Here is a 22,158-nt window from a genome sequence, read left to right as displayed (position 1 = left end):
CCTGCATGCATCTTAAAAAGAAACCAACATAAAAAAAAAAAAACAACAACCCATAACTTAACTCTATCTCCTATGTCAGCTAGTAATGCATCGTTTTGATTCTCTCTATGGCAAAGATCCTAAAAAGGATTGTTTACATTGTTTTTCTTCACCTCCTCACTCCCAATCTCTCAGTTCACTCTAATCATACCATTCCATTGAAATGGCTCTTCTAGTAATTATGTTGTCCACCTTCTCATTTTCTTCACCAACAGAGTGTCATGACTAGAAACAGCAGGTCTTCAAAAGATTTTCAAATTTATTTACAGATAATTACTTATAAATTTTTAAACTTCAAAATGTTTTCAGAAATGGTTGTACACAATAGCCTTAAATTTTAAAATGTATACTTAAAATGAATACAAAAAATATCTCTTTGTGCAAAATTCAAGTAATATAAAAATAAAAGTTCTCCTTCCTCTGTCCCATTAAATATTATTCTTCTCTCCAAAGGTAATTTATGTTAAAGTTTCAAGGTTTTCTAGACTAGTTTATTTTTTTTTTTAATTTTTTTTTTTCAATGTTTTTTATTTATTTTTGGGACAGAGAGAGACAAAGCATGAACGGGGGAGGGGCAGAGAGAGAGGGAGACACAGAATCGGAAACAGGCTCCAGGCTCCGAGCCATCAGCCCAGAGCCCGACGCGGGGCTCGAACTCACGGACCGCGAGATCGTGACCTGGCTGAAGTCGGACGCTTAACCGACTGCGCCACCCAGGCGCCCCTCTAGACTAGTTTAGACACACCAATATATCACATACACAAAACTTCTAATATAAATGGTACTATCCTATATATTTTGTCCTGAAACTTGCTCCATTTTTTCCCGCTTTTTCAAGTTTTTATTTAAATTCCAGTTAGCTAACAGAGGGTGTAATACTCATTTTAGGTGTAGAATTTAGGGATTCATTACTTACATACAACTCCCAGTGCCCATCACAACGAGTGCCCTCCTTACTACCCATCACCCATTTAAGCCATCCCCCCACCTACCTCCCCTCCATCAACCCTCAGTTTGTTCTCTGTTAAGAATCTGTTTTGTTTCTTAAATTCCACATGAGAGAAATCATATGGGGTGTCTCTCTGACTTGTTTCGCTTAGCATGATGGTCTCTAGCTCCATCCGCACTGCTGCAAATGACAAGATTTCACTCTTTTTTATGGCTAAGGAATATTCCATTGTGTATTTGTGTGTGTGTGTGTGTGTGTGTGTGTGTACCTCTTTGAATGTGCGTGTCTCTTTCAATTAGTATTTTTGTATTCTTTGGGTAAATACCTAGTAATGCAATTGCTGGGTATTGGACAGTTTTATTTTTAACTTTTTGAGGAACCTCCATACTGTTTTCCAGAGTGGCTGTACCAGTTTGGATTTCCACCAACAGTGCATGAAGCTTCCCCTTTCTACAAAACTTGCTATTTTTCACTTAATATTTTGTCTTAAAACTTTTAGCTACTTCAGAGTTTCACACTTTAACCATTCTTCTGCTGAATCTCCAATCTTTCAATATTATAGACTGCTACAATAAAACATATTTTACATACATATCTTTGTGTGTACCTGCATGTACCTCTATAGATACCTAGCAGCAAAAAGTGACTTTTAAAAGGAGTATTTATCTTCAATTTTGATATATTCTGCAAAATTGTATTTCAAGAAGGCAATAGAATTTTCTTAAAAACATTTTTTTTTTTAAGTTTACTTCATTTATTTTTAGAGAGAGAAAGAGAGAGAGCACGGGAGGGGCAGAGAGAGAGAATCCCAAGCAGGCTCTATGCTGACAGTCATGTGGGGCTCAAACTCACGAATTGTGAAATCATGACCTGGACTGAAATCAAGAGTCGGACACTTAACTGACAACTGAGCCACCGAGGTGCCCTGGCAATAGCAATTTCTTTCACAAAAGACCCTTTTTCTCTACATCTTTATCAACTGTTGGTATTAACAATGATTTAAATTCATGCTAATCTGTTCATCAGTGACAAATATCTCTTTGTTTCAATTCGTATTTCATCAATTATTTAAAAAAAATTTTTTTAATGTTTTATTTATTTTTGAGAGACAGAGACAAAGCGTGAACGTGGGGGAGACACAGAATCTGAAGCAGGCTCCAGGCCCTGGGCTGTCAGCACAGAGCCCATCATGGGGCTCAAACCCACAGAACGCAAGATCATGACCTGAGCCAAAGTCAGACACTTAACCAACTGAGCCACCCAGGCATCCCTTTATTAATTATTAATGAAGTTATGCCTCTTCTCATAGGGTTATTGTTTTATAAGATTTCTCTTCTGAAAAGTAGCTTTTCATATCCCTTGCTCACTTTTCTAAGGAATGTGTTTTTGTTATTGATTTGTAGGATTTATTATATATGATTGAAAATATTTCCCCCAACCTGTCATTTGTTTTTAACTTTGTTCATAGGGCTGGTTGACATATAAATGTATTTAAGTTTACATACATAAACCTACAGCCCCACCTACCTCCTGAAATCTCTGTATTAATTCATGAGGCATTTATTAGGGACTCTGATTTATATATGTGACCTATTTCATTATTTGAATACTATTCTTGCCCTTTCTTCATTAAATATGTTAAAAAAATATTTATGTATTTTTCTTTTTAGATGAGTACTTTTTAAAATATCCATTTGCATTTCATCTGGTCCAAGAGTAGATAACTTTAGTAGGATTTCATTATTTGAAATGTGTACTATAAGACTATCTTCCAAAAGAAAAGACAGATAACACATGTTTTTGTACCAGAAAGTATCCATAGTAATGTATTAATTACTACTTATTATTACTTAAACAATGACCTAGTTTAAGTGAGGTAAAATATACCTAGTACATACTAAGCCCATAAAAGTACTCAGTAACATTAATTCTAACCTTTACCTCTTTCCTTTAGATTTCTTACCTGCTGTAAACTGAGAATGAGGGTCTTGGCACACTGAATTTTATCAATCTGTCTGGTTTTACTCAGTGTTTCCTTAATAATATCACCATAGTCATTGTAATACTATGAGAAAAAGAAAGAAAATACAGCTTTAAAATTATTGAAATTTCATGAGACAAAGTAGATTGGTGAAAAAAATGGAAGGGGGAGTTCAGAGGTGTTTAATTTCTTCATCTTAAACATAATGAGAGACAAAAGATATTGTCTAAAGTTAAAGGAATACACATTTGATATTTAAGATTAAGAAACAGTGAAAGTTAACGATAAAACTGAAAACTGGGAATTGTAGAAGAGGAAGATAGGTAAACAAAATTCCTTATTCTCTGTAATACGGATTCAATAGACATCACTTAAAAGGTAACAAATCAACAAACAGAACTTTGGTAGAAACTTAGCAAAGAACTAAAACCAGAACAATTAAAACTGCTTACCTCTGGGGAGTGAGCCTAAATAAGTGGGAAGGGCAGATTAGGGTCACAGACTTAACTTTAAATACTTTTGTGTTCTATCTCATTCCCTGTCACCACCACATGTGTGTATGTTACTATTATAAAAAATAAAAACAATGACTTGTTCGATAGTGACTGAGAAAAATTTAATTCCTTTACAATTCAGTTTTTTGATATAGGATTTAAAAAATTTTCCTTGTGAGTAAATAATTTAAAAAAGCCTTATTTAAAGCCATTAAATCTGGATGTTATTTCCAAGTGAAAGCCTAAAAACCTACAACTTATGTGAAAAAGTAATATATTAGCTTAGTAATTGGATTTTTATAATTTACAAAAAAGATGGCTATGCTTCCATGATATAAGGTGCAAAAAAAGAGAAAGATACAATAATACACTAAAGTGGTTAAACAGGGAGATCTCTAATAAATTCAGATTTGTAATGGTCATACAGAGAACTGGGGCAAAAAGCTATATATATATACCTAAGGGTATATAACAAAGAGTAGCAAATAACTATCAGAATACTCTCAAAAAGATTACAGCTTTTAATGAGAAGCACAACAATTGCTAAGGATGATAATAAATTTTGGATAAGGCTCATTTCTTGAAATCAATACAGTATTATAAAGGGATGAAAAGGAAAAACCATGGTATACTCATATTTATCCATCCAAACATAATGTTTAGATATTATGCTAGGAAGCCATCTCAGACTCCTTTCAGTTAGGTCTCTCTCTATATCCTGTGTTTGCTTTGTAATTTGTACATCTACCACTACAATAATTGTGCTGAGGTTTTATGGTTTAGTGGGAAGAGCTAAGCTTGGAAGCTAGACAAACCTAGAATCAAATTCCAGTTTTTGCTATTTATAATAGTTATGTGACCATGGAAAGTTACTTAACCTTTTTGAGCCTTAATTTCCTTATCTGTAAATGACAGGATTACTGTAAACAACAAACATAATGAAAGAGCCTCAGAACAGTATCTCATATATAAATTGCACAGAACAAAGGCAGCCACTCATTATTACCATGTTACATTATATTATGCTTGTATTTCAGTTTCCCTATTAACCTGTAAGCTCCTTAGTGCAGAAATCATGTTTTATTTAAATCTCTGGCTATCAACACAGTGTTGGTCACACTGCAGTTGTTCAGCAAAATATGATGAATTAATTACTATTTATCCTACCTAGAACTGGACCATACATAACTAAACATGGATAAAGATGCAAGTGGATCAATGGCACACACAATATTCTGAACATGCGCAAAACAAAACACTATCTGCGTCAGGAGAACAAGGTAAAAACACATAAACTGAGAAGTCTGCCTGTCATAAAGATTTCTGAGCAATGCTTTTTTAGAGGGTCGGGAACAAAATGGAGCTTAAGGAAAGCAAATAGCCAGGAAGGTGAGTACCTACCAAAATCCTATCATATGAAGAATGGTTTAAAACCCTTCAGCGTTTCCTTACCACCCTGAGGAAAAGAATTCAAGCTTCTCACACAGCATATAGTCACTAATGACACCTTCTTTAAATCTTATCTCTTGCTCCACTTTCGTAAGCAATCTTTGTTGTCACATCAAATTACTTGCATTTCCCACAAAGAATTCACATTCCTTTGTCTGTACATGAAGTTCAATCTGCCCACAAGTCCTCCCACTACTTCTTTGCTTACTAATTTATGCTTAGTGTCTTAGACTTAGTTCCGAAGTCACCTCTAAGCAATTTCCATTAACCCTTATATTTCTTTAGAATATATAAAGAAACATATATTGTCTGTTTTATATATTTCCAGGAACCCCTATACATACCTTGGTTATACTATATAATGCAATTGTCTAATTGTTGACAGTCTTTTTGCCTTTAGACTACTTTAGAATGGAATTAAAAAAAATCTTTATAACTTCAGTGCCTGGCAGGCAGCATGGTATATAGTAGGCATACTTATAAAAATGTCTTGAAGAGATGTCATAAGGAAGACAGATTAGGTTTCTTCCATGTTATCAAGAGAGTCTATAAAGCTTCATGGAAACAAAAAGGTGTTCTTCCAATAAATGTGAAGATCTCCCACATTACGGGGTTGATATAATGGAACAGATTGACAAAAAGCTTATATTTCTATAAAAGAGAGAAACTTTAAATATATCAGAAAATCATCAACAATACATAGGTAAAAGCTGTGAATTTTAGCTTCTGTTCTCATCTTTTCATTTTAATTGCAAATTTCTCTGCCACTGAGATGGAAGGAGAAAAATAAGGATATGAAACTATACCTTCATGTAGTGTTTAAAGATGTCTGCAGCTGCATGCATGTCAACAATATCATAAATGATAAGTTTGCTGAAGGCAGCAAGTAGATTCCTTCTTTTATGTAAGGCCTCAATTTTATTAGCTTCATCTTCTTCATCACCCTCTAACCACAGAAAATAAATTCGTTATGAACTTTGGCCCTTTATACAAGGTAAAACAAAATAGACAATCTGTATAATCAAACACTGGCTTATAACTTTACAAGTAGTACCATTCAGTTTTAGATAAGATAAAAATTGTGATTATTTTAGGGTGGTATATTTAGTTACACTGATTATACATTTAGTAGGTACCAAGGTTCCTACTTCCAAGAGACTGTCACAACAAAGATTGCGTAAGATAAGCAAATCATATATAAATTCTTTTTCTGATATTTTTATCCTAATAATACTGTTGTCTGTCAATCTTGAAGATGCTATCTCTTCTCATTTCAATATTCTCTACATGCTATTAGCTATATTTTAACAGAGAAGAAATTTCTGGAAATGTTTAAGACATAGAGAAAAAGTTTTCTTTTAGAAAGAAATATGTGGGGAGTAATGGAAATATATGGAGGTGTTAGTTTTCAGTGCTTGTCCTAAACATGGTTACGTTATACATTTTGCAAAACATTTATGCATATATACATTTTTTAAAACAAAGCTTACTATCAAATACTTTCCAAATGAGAAGTGTTTCTTCCTCAGTTTTTTAATTCTCAGGTCCCACTGGCTTGTCTATCTTTGATCCCAGAAAAAATTTCTTCATAAGGCTCCAGATGTTCACATGTTAATGTTTGTTTTAGGCTCTGTACTGACGCTCCCATGTCTTGGCCTGCCCATACTTGGAGAGTGTTCTTTCTTTCCTTCTTCACATGTATATATTCAGAAAAGAACTTACTCAACTTTTCTCTTCCCTTTCCATTAATTACTCCTGCTGTGAAGCACCAAAGCTTCGAGAAGTTGGAAATCTTTTTGCTTAAGACAAGTAGTAGGTAAATTTTATCTCCTGTGATTAAAATGGACTTTAGAGATTTTGTTTCACAATTGAGTATTTTCTAAAATGTTCTGTTAAGTAAAGAACACTCTAATAGCACCAGACAGATCTGCAGATTAGATATACTACAGATCTTAAACAGCTTAAATAATCTATTTCACAAATATCCTATATAACATTTATTTATAGTCAGCCTAATTATGCTATGTTATCATTATGCAGGTTCAGCATAATTCTGACTGGTAAGGTTTGATAACAGTCTTTTAGCACTTAATACCTTACAGTTAAATTTTGTTAAGAAATATATGGTGATTCTCAGGAATAGAAAGGAACTTGGATGCTTTCCTTTAGAGAAATTGTGAACCTGGACATAGTTCAATTAGGAACATATCTATCCTATATATACATTTTGCACATGTGGGAAATGACAAATGTACACATTTACCGTAGTATAATTTATAATAAGCAGAAGACTGAAAACTAGGGGTGCCTGGGTGGCTCAGTCTGTTAAGTGTCCAACTTTAGCTCAGGTCATGATCTCGCAGTTAGTGACTTTGAGCCCCATGTTGGGCTCTGTGCTGACAGTTCAGAGCCTGGAGCCTGCTTCAGATTGTCTCCCTCTCTCTGCCCCTCCTCCGCTCACACGCTCATGCACACTCTCTCCCTCTCAAAAAATGAATAAACATTAGAAAAAAAAGATTGGAAAGTAGCCTAACATCAATCAATAGGAGACATATGACATAAATTATGCTATAAAGAATAATTATGCTATAGCTGTTGGAAAAAGAAAAAAGAAGCTCTGTATGTAGTGACAGGGAAAGACCTCTGGGGTACTATTCTAAAGAAGGGAGACTTTCACTGTATACATTTTTATTCTTGTTGGTTCCTGAACCACATGAATGCATTAACTCTTTTTTAAAAGAGAGAAATGCTAGTACTTTTTAGGACTGAATTTGAATTTTTTTCCTAGTATCTTTTGTGATAGGTAAAAAAAAAAAAAAAAAAAAAATCAATATTATATTGATGAGATAATAACTACAAATACCCATGCTCTGGTTCTCTTCGTCTTGGTCAATGAAAACATGATCCATCACAAAACTGAGGAGTTCAGACTGGAGTCCAGTATCTGGATTAAACACCAAAGGCTGGAGGCCTTCCCTGCCACCTGTCATTAATTGGTGGCTAAATATCATCAGAAGATCACAGAGTAACATGAATGCCTAGAATGCAAAGGGAATTAATTCATCAGTAATGTAATATATAAATATAACTAGAGATCAATGTTAATGAAAACATACTAAATTAAATGCACTTCATTAACAATACCATAACAGAAACTGAGTATTTAGTTTTAATTTCCAAACTTATTGAATATACTTTTTCTCATTAAATACTAGTCCCATTTAAGACTTTTCCTCCCTAAACATAATCTATTTCTTTTACATGGCTGTATTAATTCAAAACAGTTAAGAGATTTTGACTTGAAGTTAAGAAAAATGACTTAAAGCTAATTGTGGAAATACAAAATGAACAGAATAAATTATGACAGAGGACAGAAATCAATCATATACTTCTTAATCAAATAATAAGCATAAATCTTAAGACAAACTGTATTATTCAACAAATTACAATGCAGTACTCTAAATCTTAAAGCTACTATTTAAGGATTCTGCTTTAAAAACATCTAACGTGGGGGCGCCTGGGTGGCTCAGTTGGTTAAGTGTCTGACTTTAGCTCAGGTCATGATCTCATGGTTCATGGGTCTGAGCCCTGCATCAGGCTCTGCTGACAGCTCAGAGCCTGGAGCCTGCTTCACATTCTGTGTCTCCCTCTCTCTCTGCCCCTCCTCAGCTTGTGCTCTTTCTCTCTCTCTCAAAAATAAACTTAAAAAAAAAAAAAATCTTTCAGTAGGTTTAAAATTGAATTTAAGACCATTCACATAAAAATCACTATATGAAAGCTTGCCACAAGTTTAAAATTTTTTTTTAACGTTTTATTTATTTTTGAGACAGGGAGAGACAGAGCATGAACAGGGGAGGGTCAGAGTGAGGGAGACACAGAATCTGAAACATGCTCCAGGCTCTGAGCAGTCAGCACAGAGCCCGACGCGGGGCTCGAACTCACGGACCGCGAGATCATGACCTGAGCTGAAGTCAGCAGCTTAACCGACTGAGCCACCCAGGCGCCCCAACTTGCCACAAGTTTAATCACATAAGGGAATTTTCAATATATTTCCTAAAGAAACAGTATGATAATGTTGTCAAATTTGCCCTATTTAATGGATGGTATGAAATGAGTCTGTGTTATCAGTTTACTGTAACTGAATGATTTTGTTGTAGGATAATTGAGGGCTCTGGTAACTCAAAACAAGTCACTTACCCTGTTCTAAATATTGATTTCTATGGGAAAACACAATTTTGGTATGTATTTGGAGATGAGTGCATACTTGGCTGTCTACCTCCAGCAAGAATCATGGCAGTTCATGCTCTGACTACACCACCATGAACTACTAAATGTCTAAAGATATTCAGAAAGAGCCACTTGAAAAGGGGAGCATGAAGAGAATCCAGGGGGATGGATATATATAGAGAGAGAAAGAGAGAGGGAGAGGGAGAATCCAGGGGGATGGAGAGGGGGATGGAGAGGGAGAGGGAGAGGGTGAGGGCAAGGGAGAGGGCAGAGGGCAGGGGCAGAGGCAGAGGGAGAGGCAGAGGGAGAGACAGGCCACAGTTTTGGACATCACCAGTGATGATGCACAAACAATGAATTTTTGGTTTAAATGTCCTAAGCTAGGTAGTTTTAGACAGCACTCACTGATGGGGTTCAGCAGGTTTAGAGAATAAGGTTTAGAGAAGACCATCTCTGTTCCCATTTAAGTTAGATGCTGATAACTTAATAGATAACTAATAGATGTGATAACCTACTTAGAAGGGATAGCAAAATGTGAGTACTACAGTATTCTAATTAACTAGACATTTTCTAGTCCAACATTACGATGAAAAGAACAATATGGAAAAAAAGTATTCTCTTTTATATAAAACAGTATATAGAAGTTTTTATATAAAACAGTATATAAAAGTACTTACCAGAAGAATAGTATGATTAAACAGTTTTTAAAAATCGCTTCATGGAAACAGTACTGCCTCGGGCTCTGCTTTGATCCTCTTTGGGCTGTGCTGCCCTTCCCAAGGATTGAGGAGTCTGCTAAACCAGTGGGATATATCCACCTGCACTCCTACTATCCAAGTACAGGGACTCAGGGATTCCTTGCCCTAAGAGACCTGATTCTGCTATCAAAGCCTGCACAGCCCTCTTCTCTGGGGAGACTATATCATTTGTGTGTGTACTCCAGGTCTCAGGGTGGCTGTTTGAGGGGATAATGTTGACAGTTTGGATTTATGGGCTGAAGTGTTAACATGCATGTGTGAGAAGTTCTTCCTGGTGTGATGAGAAGAGGGTAAGGTCAGAGGAGGGTGGACCACAGGCCAGCTTCAACCCTCCCAGTTTTGGGATAGAAGTCCCAGGAATCAGGAATTATGGAACCAGGTCATTATGATAGTGTATTTGTCTAGATAAAAAGACATAAAACAAATCTGTTAGCTTGCTCTGTTAAGTTAAATATTCAGACATCCATACTTTTGTCCCAGGTTCCATAAATGTTAGGGATAGATCTGTACGTTAAGAATGGTCATAAAAAATTTACATCTTCTTACTGTTCTTCAATGAATTTAGTTATTTTTATTGAGAGCTCTTAACTGATAATTTCTTACCTGTTCCTTCACTGGAGTATTAACATTAGATAGGCACTGTTGGCAAACAGCCAAAAAGGATTTCACTGTTTTCCTCAATACCAACAAATCCTCCTGTAAGACACATTCAAATTTGCAAACATGAATTACAATATCCTATAAACCTGATCCGTAAGAAATAATAAATGGAAGTAGCCAATTGACTTACTGTTAAGGAAATTCATAAAACCAAATTTATTGTTGGGAACCAAATCATATAGTTATTTCCTAGTTATCCTAATGGAAGGGGCATAATCCCAAACACTCAATTCTATTTAGCTATGGAATGCTCAGTATGATTTCCTCCAACATGTTTTCCTTTATAAATATGGTTTACTTGGGTTAATATTAAAATTGTTAGACATTCCAAAATACATACTAGTTGGTAGTAAGGTGAGGGGGCAGAGCAGCACACTGAAAAAAAAATCATTAAGCAACAAATGTGCACTTAATTTCCCCCATATTCTCAGCACTCTGCAAAATGTCAAGGGAAGAAAACTAAATGTTTTTTGAGAAAAAATAATTTTAAAACAGTGTCCTTGCCCTCAAGGGGTTAACATCCTAGCAGGGAATTAGGTTAATCACAGAGTAATTAAATGTTCAATTTTTTTTTTTTTTTTTTTTTTTTTTGTACTACCTCTAACTGTAGCAGAGAGAGCTGAGCTGGAGGGACTTTTATAAAAGGATGGGCTTTAATTTAAAATTGAATGAGTGAACAGGATTTAATTAGATGGCCATATAATATTCAATGTGAAACATTTAAAAAATATAAAAGGAAATTTAAATTTATCAAGCACCTAAATGTGTCAGGCACTGGTTTGAGGGCTTAGTGTTACATAATCTAACATTTATATTGATTAGTAGTAGTCATTATTAGCAAGAGTTTGAAGCCAGGATTGTCTGATATCAGAGCTCATATTCTCACTAATGAGGAAGACACATGAGATAATTCAGTATTACATCGATATTTAAAGTAGTAATGAAGAGTAATTAAATTAGGCTGATGTAGAAATCACTTCTAAAAAGTATTCTGTTACTAAAGTTCTTAAAGCTACTCTTTGTGTAGATGACAGTACTAATTCCTTTTGGGGATCTTCACATCCCAAATAAAGATACTTAAAAAATTATACACATTTCCTTTTGCTATCATGAGTGTAGTATTTGGAAGAAGGAATAAGGTCATTTTGTGCAGAATAGTAAAAAAAAAAAAAAAAAAATGCTGTCTTAAAAACTTTTCATGTTCCTGCAGATGAACACCCAATAACCAAAACTCAACATTCTTTGACCTTCTCTAACTTCAAAGATTCATTATACATTAGGGGAAACAGACAAGAGAACAGTCAGCTGCAACAGAATGTAAGAAATACTATGTTGGAAAGCCTAATCCAGAGTCAAAAGTAGTCACAGAAGGGCTCCCAAAGAAGGTAACATGTAAGCTGAGCTCTGAACAACTAAAAATTATCCAGCTATATAGAAAAAGGTATCCCAGAGGGCACAAAATGTTCAAAAGCCTGAACATGCTTGTGAGAGGCTGTTAATTTATTGTGGCTGGGACACAAATAGGGAGGTGAGTGGCAAGAGAGAAAGCTGAAGAGGAAAACAGGATTCATTTCCATTTAAACAGAAGATCATTTAAAATTCCATGTTAAATCATCTACTAGCAATAACGAACTACTGTAGAAGAATCTTTATTATGAGAGTGCTACAATTTTGTTTTAAAGAATAATATTATAAGCAGAATGGAGAATGATATGGAATAGGGAGGTTAGTTAATAAGAAATACAATGTTCTGCTGAGTGCTAATTATGTGCTAAGTACTGTGTTCTACTGGCCATAAATTTAAATCTCACAATCACCATATGAAGTAAGTGTTAATATTCCTTTTATACCCATGAGGAAACAACTTCAGAACACCCATGGATTCTAAGTGATAGGGTAAGGATCCAAATGTAGGATTATCTTACTCTTGTGACTCTAAAGCAGTCCATGCTCTTAATCATTCTTCTCTGGTTCCCTTACATATTAACAAAGGCCATAGGAATAATTTAGAATGAGGGTCTGAAAATAAAATGTTGGCGGTGAAGATGTGAATAGACTGAAGAGAAATTATAAAGCAGCAGCTTAGAATTTAGGAACTAATCAGAATGGGGCTGTTGATGAGTCCTAAATTTCCAGGTAGTCACCTATTAGGTGGATTATGGTGTTTATCACTAAAATAGTTAATGTAATAGTTCACAAAAATGCTAACATAATAGTTCAATTTTAGAGATGATGATCTGAGATTCCTGAAAAATATCCTACTGATGTTTAGTAGGCCATTGAATATAGGAGTTCAAAGGCCATGGGAAAGAATTTAAGAATAAAGATTTGGCAGTCCTCGGCATTTAAACGGCAACAGACATGATGGAAGAAGATGAGATCACTCAAGGAGAATATGTAGAGAAGGTGGACAAAAGTATCTTGGGGAACACCAACATTTAACAGATGGATAAGAAAGAAGAGCATATGAAGAAATCTAAGAAATGGTATGAGTAGGAATAAAAACCAGAAGAATATAGCATATTCTGGAAAGAAAACATTAAAAAATGGTTTTCTAATGTTTATTTACTTATTAAAGTTTACTTATTAAGAGAGAAACCAAGAGCAGGGGAGGAGCAAAGAGAGAGAATCTCAACTTGACTCCAAGGATCGAGTTCACAAACCATGAGATCATGACCTGAACCAAAATCAACAGAGGCTTAACCAACTGAGCCCCTCAGCTGCACCTAAATGTTTATTGAGAAAGGGTATGCACACATGTGAGTGGATGGGAGAGGCGGAGAGAGAGAGGAAGAGAGATAATCCAAGCAGGCTCCATGCTGTCAGCACAGAGCTAGATGTGGGGCTCAATCTCACAAACTATCAGCTCATGTCCTGAGCTGAAATCAACAGTTGGATGTTTAACCAACTGAGCCATCCAGGTGCCCCAGAAAATGTTTTTAAGGAAAAAAAAAAAACATTAAAAAATGGAGATAGTAATTTAATAGTGACAAATGCCATAACAGAAAAGACAAGCTAAGGATTAGAAAGTATCCCATAAAACAATGATGAGGTTGTGAGTGATCTTGGGGAGAAAACTTTTAATGGAATTAAAAGGGCTGAAGTCAGACTGCAGTGGAAATCTTCCATTTTCTTGAATGGAAGAAAAAGAAGGCAACTCTTTGCTGAATAAATAACTGAAAGAAAAAAAGCAAGCCATGCTACTGACTAGCTCTATGATCTTAGTCAATTATTTTATGTCTCAGAATTACAGAGTTTAAAAATCTATAAACAAGACAGCTGAACTATGAGATTCTATGGTACTCTGTGATTCTGCTGAATTCACTAATAGGCACTCAAATGAGAACAAGACAGGTGCTAAGTGGTAATAAACCTCCCAGTATTCAAAGAATGACTGTTCACTGTTCCATTGCTAGTACCTAGAATAGTGCTTGGCACACAGCAGGTGTTTAATAAATACTTACTGAATGAAATGCAAGTATACGTAATACAGATGATATCACAATCCTAGGGTCAATGTGTAATATCTTCATTTTATCAAACTCTAAACAGAGTTTGAAAAAATGGTGCTAGGAGGTATTAATGCTCCTTTATTTCCTTAAATTTCTCAGCATGCAAAGAAGCAGTCTAGGGAATCAGCTATCTTTGGAGTTGAAGCCAAATATTCCTTTAAAGGTTGATCATAAAGCAGATGTGTCTTATGTAAAATGGTAACTTGCCAATTCTTTTGAAGAATTATAAATTTAACATCACAACTAAGTAAGCAGCCTACCAATGACTAATCAGTAGAAGTATTTTAAGAAGAAACTGGAAATGGGAAGCAACCAAGAAAATAGAAGCTAAAGGCCTTTAGCAGTAAAGTTTGCACTAGATTTGGATGCAACTTAAATATTATCTGAGTGCTCAAGAAAATTAATTTAATTATAGTCAGTTCGATTCCATTAAGAGAAATATAAAACTAATAATTTTAGGTAAATGGGCAGAGATACTATATATTTTAACTAAATCTTATATGGTAAAGCCCTTTAAACAGCTGGGAAGAGACGTTAGGTTCTTGTAGATTTCAGAATACAGTGCTTTTATTCACTTTACAATATTTCATTTGATTAAAATAGTTGGAATGATGATTCCCAAGGCTGTGATTGTGCTAAGTTAAGGCAGGCAACCACTTCTGGGATATGTGGTAATAAATATCTTGAGAAATTTTCAGGATGTTCAATCAAAACTTTAAAAGAGGTTCAGGGTTTGCCAGCTTAAAGCTCAAGTATTAAGGTAAGTTTCACAGAATGGGCTTTATTCTTAATGTCTCTTAAAAAACAAGAATAAGGATAAGAAAAAATAAAAACATAAAAAGATTCTAAATAGGGCCAATAATAAGAGCTTAGTTTTAAAAGCACAAAAATTAGTAATTTACTTGAACTCCTTTAAAATATAAACCACTGAGGGGCACCTGGGTGGCTCAGTTGGTTTCAGTATCCGACTCTTGGTTTCAGCTCAGGCCATGATCTTACAGTTCGTGAATTCGAGCCCCATGTTGGGCTCTTGCTGACAGTGCAGAAGCTGCTTGGGATTCTCTTCCCCACAGCCGTCCCTCCCCCACTTTCTGCCCCTCCCTGGCGCACTCTCTCTCTCTCTCTCAAAATAAAGAAATAAACTTAAAAAATTTAAATATAAGCCACTGGCTATTTTAAAATTTGAGAAAACTTATTACATTCCACATATTCTGGAATGAAATACTTTCTCTCCTGTTGTAATAGTTGTAAAGTCATTGTGAAAAAAATTAAATATGTTTAACTTACACTGAATAAACAAGAGCATTTTGTATGTGGTATTTTTCTGGGCTAGAATTCAATAATAATAAAATTAACATTTACTGGCACTTACTGTGTACCAGGCACTAATCTTAGCTTTTCATGAATTAAATTTAACTAATCCTCATAACTGTGATGGGTACTGATATTATTATCACTCCCATTTTATATATGAAGAAACAGGCACAAAGATGTTAAATGCAGGCCCAAAGACCAAAGCAGTGTGCCTCTAGTCTGTGCTCTTAACCATTTTGCTATAATGACTTTTTTCTATAAATTGAGAAAATTACTATGTTGAGGAAACAGGCATTATGGAGGTAAGATATTTGAAACTCAAATTACTCAAGTATATTTACATATAAACAAAACAGCCAGTCAACCTGATGGACTCTGAAAAACAATAACCCAAGAACAAGATATGCTGATTATCCAGATTGCAATTTTAAGAAACTAGAATATTTAGGGAGTACCTCTACAACTTTTAATAGGATGGTACTTTACTTATAAATTCCCTTTCTAGCCAGAGTACCTGAATTACAGAGGTGAGAACTAAACACAGTGAACAGAAGAGTAATCTGCCACTTAGTCCAGGATAAGCTATATATAAACTAAGTATATGGTACTTTTTTTCAAACACTTTTTCCTAAATGAAACAGTATTGTCTCTTATTTTCAGAAAGCAGCTTGGCATCATGAACACTTTTCCCTAAAGTAGCTATGGAAAGGAATTCAAATGGGTCAGGTGATAAGATTATACTGAGTCTTAAGTTATATCTTGGGGCTAGATTCTTTCATATCCATTTTGTAAGCTGCTTAACTAGCCTGGCTGAAGTTTTTCATTTTTTGGTTTTTTCTTCCTGGTAGTACTGAAACCAAAATTTCAAGGAATTAAGATGTTTTACACCCTGGTCGGCAAAATCTCAGCAATGAAAAATTTTGAACAAGGCTGGCATAATTAAGATGGTGAATTTATCATATAAGCCATATTAGAAAGAAGTTTTCTCAAAGGCACAAAGGCTCAAAGTTGACTTACTCTAACATCTTGAGAAGAAAAACAGATCTTAAATGTAGACTGTGCCTTAAGAACCAAGTATCTCAACATGATTATAGTCAGTGGAGAAAGGTCAGAGTTTAGTTCCTACACACACGAATATGTAGCTACTGTAGATCTGACATGCAGCATGGTAGATTTTGTCCTTCATCTGCATTTTGGAATAATGTGGGAAGTTACGTTTGTCCCTTTGGTCCTAACAGTCACTATTTTCCCCCTATAACTCTGACTTCTCCTTTAGCTTTCTTCATTTTTGTGATTCCTTTTTATTATGTATCACAACTTTACATGTCGAGAGAAAGACTAAATTTAGTTGTCCTTTTATCTACAGCTGTGAAATACCCTTAAGATAACCACAGCCAGAAACTGAAGCCACAGAAAAACTAGTAGTACATCCATAAAATTCATTCAGTATTACCTGCCAAATACACATTTTTAGAATGGGCATAAATAGAACAGAAAAGTTGTAAAATAAGGACCAAGACCAGGTCAAAGATGTCAGGACATGAAAATAAAGCCTGTAAAGAATTTGGTGATCAGTGTTCATGACAAAAAAGGGGCACAAGACTAGTTACCCAGAAAAGACAAATAGGGTTATTGACAAACAAGACCATGGGGTTACCTTACGCAGCCAGGGATTGGCAAACTTTTTGTGTAAAGGGTCAGATAGTAATATTTTAGGCTCCATCAGCCATACAGTGTCTGTTCCAACCACTTAACTCTGACACTTAATATAAAAGCAGCCCTATATAGCACATAAATTATTGAGCATGCTGTGTTCCATTAAAACTTTATTATAAAAACAGGGGACAGGCCACATTTGGCCCATGGCCTGTAGTATGTCCTGTCTGTACTGGGCTATAAAGCTCTTTGAAGTATAAACTGTGTTATGTTTACCTGTATTTAGCACCCTTACTAACACATAGTGAGGCTCATTATTTTTCAGCCCAATAAGTGATTATTCACATTAAATATGATAAAAACAAATGAAACTATATTCATTCACTTGGGATACATCAGTGAGCAAGAGACATAGTAAAAAGTGTCACCACTGTAGTGGGGTACACACTATGTTCAAAACTGCTTTCGTATGTTTCAACCCCATGTTTAAAAACCCTTTAAAACTGCTTTCTTGTATGAACAGCTGCTACTAGCTTCTCTTTTGGGGGATGGGGACAGGGTGTGCCCCTTCTGTGAAGACACAGTAAATTAACTACTGAATATTTAACCCCCAAATGTAATACCTAGTTTTCAGTGTTGTTGCTGTTCTTGGTAATTTGAATCCCCACCTGCTGACTCTTGCCATTGCCTCAGATTAATCCATTTATGATGCAGGTACCCTTAAACTGCCTACTGTAGTTCCAAAACATCTTCTGACTTCCTTCCTATAGTGTACCAAGATGAAGGAAGCTAAAGGAGGAATCAGAGGGGCAGGGGAAAAGTAGCGACTGTTAGGACCAAAGTGAGAGACCTGAATTCCCAAATCATTCCAAGATACAGATGGAGAACAAACAACTACCATGTTCTTTCTCTACACTAGCTACTGAGCATGTTTACCCACTTCCACAGCCTCAGATAATAGTTCATTTAGCACCCATTCTTGGTTGTGAAAGGGGAGACTAGGAAAGCATAGACAAGGACTCAGTTTAATGCCATCAAAACAAAGTTATTGTTTGCTGAAACACTTTTTTCAATTCAATCTTCCCAACAACCATATCCAACAGTGATCGATCACATACCCATTAGGAAACTCAGGTTCAAAGGTGAAGTAACTTGCTTATCTTTGCCACAGGAGGTAAAAAATGGCACCAAAATTCAAACTTACATTTAACTCCAAAGATAATGCTCCGACACAAAAAATTCTGGAAATATACCTTATTTACAAAGTAGGAGCTTCTTATATATATATGAATTGGGTATGTGACAAGAAATCATATAACAAATACCTAGAAATTTTAGAATGGCTGCTGGAAAAAACATTTGAAAAACAAAAAACCTATTGTAGGAAGGAAAAGGCATTATGATATCAGAGGATATTAAGTAGAATATAAAACACACATTTCCTTTCTATTCTAAATGGACAGAGGAAAGTAAACTTCTTTTCTCACTTATTCTGGTGAGGCAAATCTCCAATCTCTGTACAAGAAAGTGGGAAATGTTATGTTTTATTTAAACATTCTTAAAACTGCGTTAGACCTCAAATAAGCTCCGTTAAAACATACTTTTACATTATAATAACTGTTACTTAGAACAGATCTTCTCAGTCCTGGCTTACTACTTATATGAAAGGCATTATATATGTTAAGGAGTTTCAGTGTTTATAAATTAGGTGCTTTAAAGACCACTGTCCCCGTGTAAGTAGAAACAGCACCTGACTGGACAAGCTAGTAAAGCTTGAGGAAGACTTACATGGTCTTTCCCCACCAGACAGCAATGTTCAAAACTGGAGGCCCAGGAGGAATAGGGTTGCAAACAGCATGTAATTCTTAATGGAATGTTAGAATCATGGCTTGTAAGTTCTTTTCTAAGTTGAACATATTTACTTCTGATTTCAGAGATTTTTAGAATGTTATATAACATTTTGGAGAAGTTTGGAATCTGGTATAAACAGTCATCTACTTCAGTATTCCAGACTTTTTATTTTTCCTTCAGAGAACATTCTGAGAGCTGAACAAGAAAAGGGTATTAAACAAGATCTGGATCCTTTTCCCCTAACTTTCCTAGACCAGCCATGAGGCACCTGAGATAGGACTTAATATTAATAGAAACACAGCTATCAAAGAATGACTATGAAGTCTTGGAACAATCAAAAGGAAAGGCTTTAAATTAACTAGATACTTACTGAGGATGGAATTCTCATGAAATAAAAGGTAAGGGTTAAAGATTTAAGAAGAAAAGAATGAAGTAAAATGGTTATATTCTACTAAAAATTTGTTCCTAGAGAGACAACTATTACTTCCCATTCTTGGCCCCATTCCTTCCCCATACAAAGCAGTTAACTCTGCAGATGGAGAGGTATTTTATGATTCTAGGAATCTGGAGCAAGGTCCCAAGTGAGCTCTCTTATTTTTGTTATTTTAAAGGACTAGGAAGGGAAAAGAAAGAGGTGTAGAAAGCCGCCTGTAGATTTTTACACATTTTAAGACTATTTCTAGTACATTTCTAAAAATGTATGTTTGTATAAAGAATAGCAAGGTTAAACATGTCTCCTCACTGAGCTTGGCCATCTTCAGGTCCCACCTTCACTCTAACTCTTCCCTTCCCTTACCTCTGTTTGGAGGTAAACAAGTTGGACTCTGCAGAGGAGACTCTTCAGTCAAGAAGGTAATGGAGGAATAAATTTTGCAGCTAAATACCTCAAAAATAATGTGACTTACAGTTACCTGAGGGATGCTGATTTTCTTTAACTTAAAAGATTAGGGAATAGGGCCAGGGTCCAAAAGGCAGGGATGTCTGCCCCAGGCCCTGTCTACCACTGTCTTAGGAACATGCAAGGTAAGGGAGAGAGCTACAAATTTAAGATTAGAGAGAGTAGGACAGCTCCTCCCAGGAGGGAAAAAAATACTTAGGATAAATTCTAGATCCCCAGGCCAAAAAAGGCAATAGGGGCATTATATTAGCCCTAACTCTTATTTACCTGGCTCTTTAAATGTCTTTGTATATGTCCAGAAGGAGCTGAAGGAAGAAGGATGTTTTCTGTTAGAGAAGAGAAACTGAAGGCTGCTTCTACAGGACCAGCACTAGGGGGCACCGGAGCAAAGTATACTGAGCATGACCTGTGTGACTGCCAAAGAGCTTCAACTCTGGAAATTAGGGGAACAGAGGAAATACCCATTGGTGAAACCCAATGCACTTCCAGTTCAAATAAAGATCTAATCCTGTTCTTGATATAGTCTTCTCACATACTTTATTTTATAAAAGTGTTCACTGTTGTGTTGAATTTAAACTTCAAATATAACTACCATTCATAAATTTCTGAATGACCATGTTCATGACAACAGAAAAGAAAAATAAATTTTAGAAAGTACTCTCTGAAAGGCAATTTGGCAATATAAATCAAGCCTTAAAAGTATGTACCATCTTTGACCCAGCAGTTCCATTTCTAAGAATACAATACAGGATGAAACAATGTAAAACACAGAACAAACTTTTGTACCAGAATGTCCATCATGGCATTAATTTTATTTCTTAACATGCTTAAACAACCTAAATATCCAAGAGATAAGAGTGGTGAAATAAATCATGGTAGAGCTATACAATGGACTATCGTGCATACATTAAATATATTATCTATAAACACTTAATAACTGAAGGAAATGTTGATTGTAGAGGAGACACAAAATTTTGGAAACTGCAAACACATTATGATTTCAATAAGACTGAAATATGTTAGAAAAAGTATTGAAGGAAAATACACCAAAATATCAACAGTGGTTATCCATAGGTGGTTAAGATTCAGAAATTTTATTTATATATTTTTTACAATGAACAAGTACTCCAATAATAGAGGCCAAATTTATGAAAACCTTTCTGCTTTATATTATACACCAAACACTAATAAACAATTTATTAATCAAAAACAAGTTGACCTCATAACTGTATACTTAAACTGTAACCCACTGGGCATTACAAACTGAGGCATTTAAAATCACAGTCACTTCTCATTTAAATGTATCCTCTTCAGGGATACAGAATGATGAAAAGTGGCTATATAACATAACTTCAGTATCCAACTGATTAACACACATTGTTAGCTTGTGTTCAGCAAGTAGTCAACCAAAGTGTCCTTAGAAAATTTGTTTAACAACAACAACGACAACAACAAAACTCTCTAGAACTAGTTGTATTAAAATCTTAATAACGGAAGAATTTAAAAAGTGCTAACAGAAGAACTACTCGATTGAGATTCAAAAGAATTGTGCTCTAAGTTTCCGATCTTAGTCAAGTCCCAATGTTTCTAAGTATCAGGTTCCTTACCAGTACAATGGGGTTATCATAACATCCACTTTAGAATTATTAGGAAGACATAATTAAAGCATTTAATTCAAGCGATTTACAAAATCACTTGATGTAAAACATCAACAAATATTAACAGCAATGTCCTCTTCTAGGCCTTATCTACAACAGGTTCCATCAAATCACTTCCAAACTTCCTTATAGCTTTAATATCACATTTATAAACAATAGAATAATGTTGCTACAACAAATAAGATACAGGACACATTAGGCATTTTTCTAGTATTCATCCAAGTTTAACAACTCTGTGAGTTATATATGATAAGTCAAAACGTAAGATTCGGATAGAGAATCAAGATGTTTTTGTACTAGTAGTTTTTGAAAGTTGTTGTGATAAAATTATCACTGTTAGATATCATCAATAAAAACAATCCCTCAAACAGTATCAAAAGGTATAAAGCAAAAAGTAAATTTATCTCCTTATGCCTGCCCCCAAAGAATTTCTATTTCCTAGAGCCAATCACTGTTGAGATTCTTACATATCTACCCAGACATCTGCAGTTAAGGAAGTTATTAACCTTAGCAGATTGAAGAATTTTAGAGCTAGAAAAAATTGGCCCAATATAACTTTCAATTTTATAAATAAGTAACCTGACACACGTACGTGATTATTTTAGTTGTTAATATCTGGAACGCAATTCACAATAGATAAAATGCTATGACATAAATTACTGGTTTTAAAATTATCCAAGTGATTTGCCTCAAGGTTATTTATACAACAAGC

General features: G+C 35.0%; 1 protein-coding gene across 7 annotated transcripts in view; it reads right to left on the bottom strand.

Moving 5' to 3' along the window:
* STAG1 (stromal antigen 1) overlaps window positions 1-22,158 on the bottom strand; it is a 402,258-nt gene that overhangs the window by 28,207 nt on the left and 351,893 nt on the right. For all 7 annotated transcript variants that reach the window (XM_042998579.1, XM_042998577.1, XM_007087414.3 and 4 more), the window contains 4 exons: window positions 10,501-10,593; window positions 7,776-7,950; window positions 5,719-5,858; window positions 2,952-3,053 (listed from right to left, as the gene is read on the bottom strand). In XM_042998579.1, the coding sequence (XP_042854513.1) occupies window positions 2,952-3,053; window positions 5,719-5,858; window positions 7,776-7,950; window positions 10,501-10,593 (510 nt within the window). The remainder of the gene's footprint in view (window positions 1-2,951; window positions 3,054-5,718; window positions 5,859-7,775; window positions 7,951-10,500; window positions 10,594-22,158) is intronic.

The sequence above is a fragment of the Panthera tigris genome, chromosome C2 (assembly GCF_018350195.1).
Source record: "Panthera tigris isolate Pti1 chromosome C2, P.tigris_Pti1_mat1.1, whole genome shotgun sequence".
NCBI classification, from domain to species: Eukaryota; Metazoa; Chordata; class Mammalia; order Carnivora; family Felidae; genus Panthera; species Panthera tigris.
Note: the sequence above shows the minus strand (reverse complement) of the source record. Positions and strands in the feature narration are given on the sequence as shown.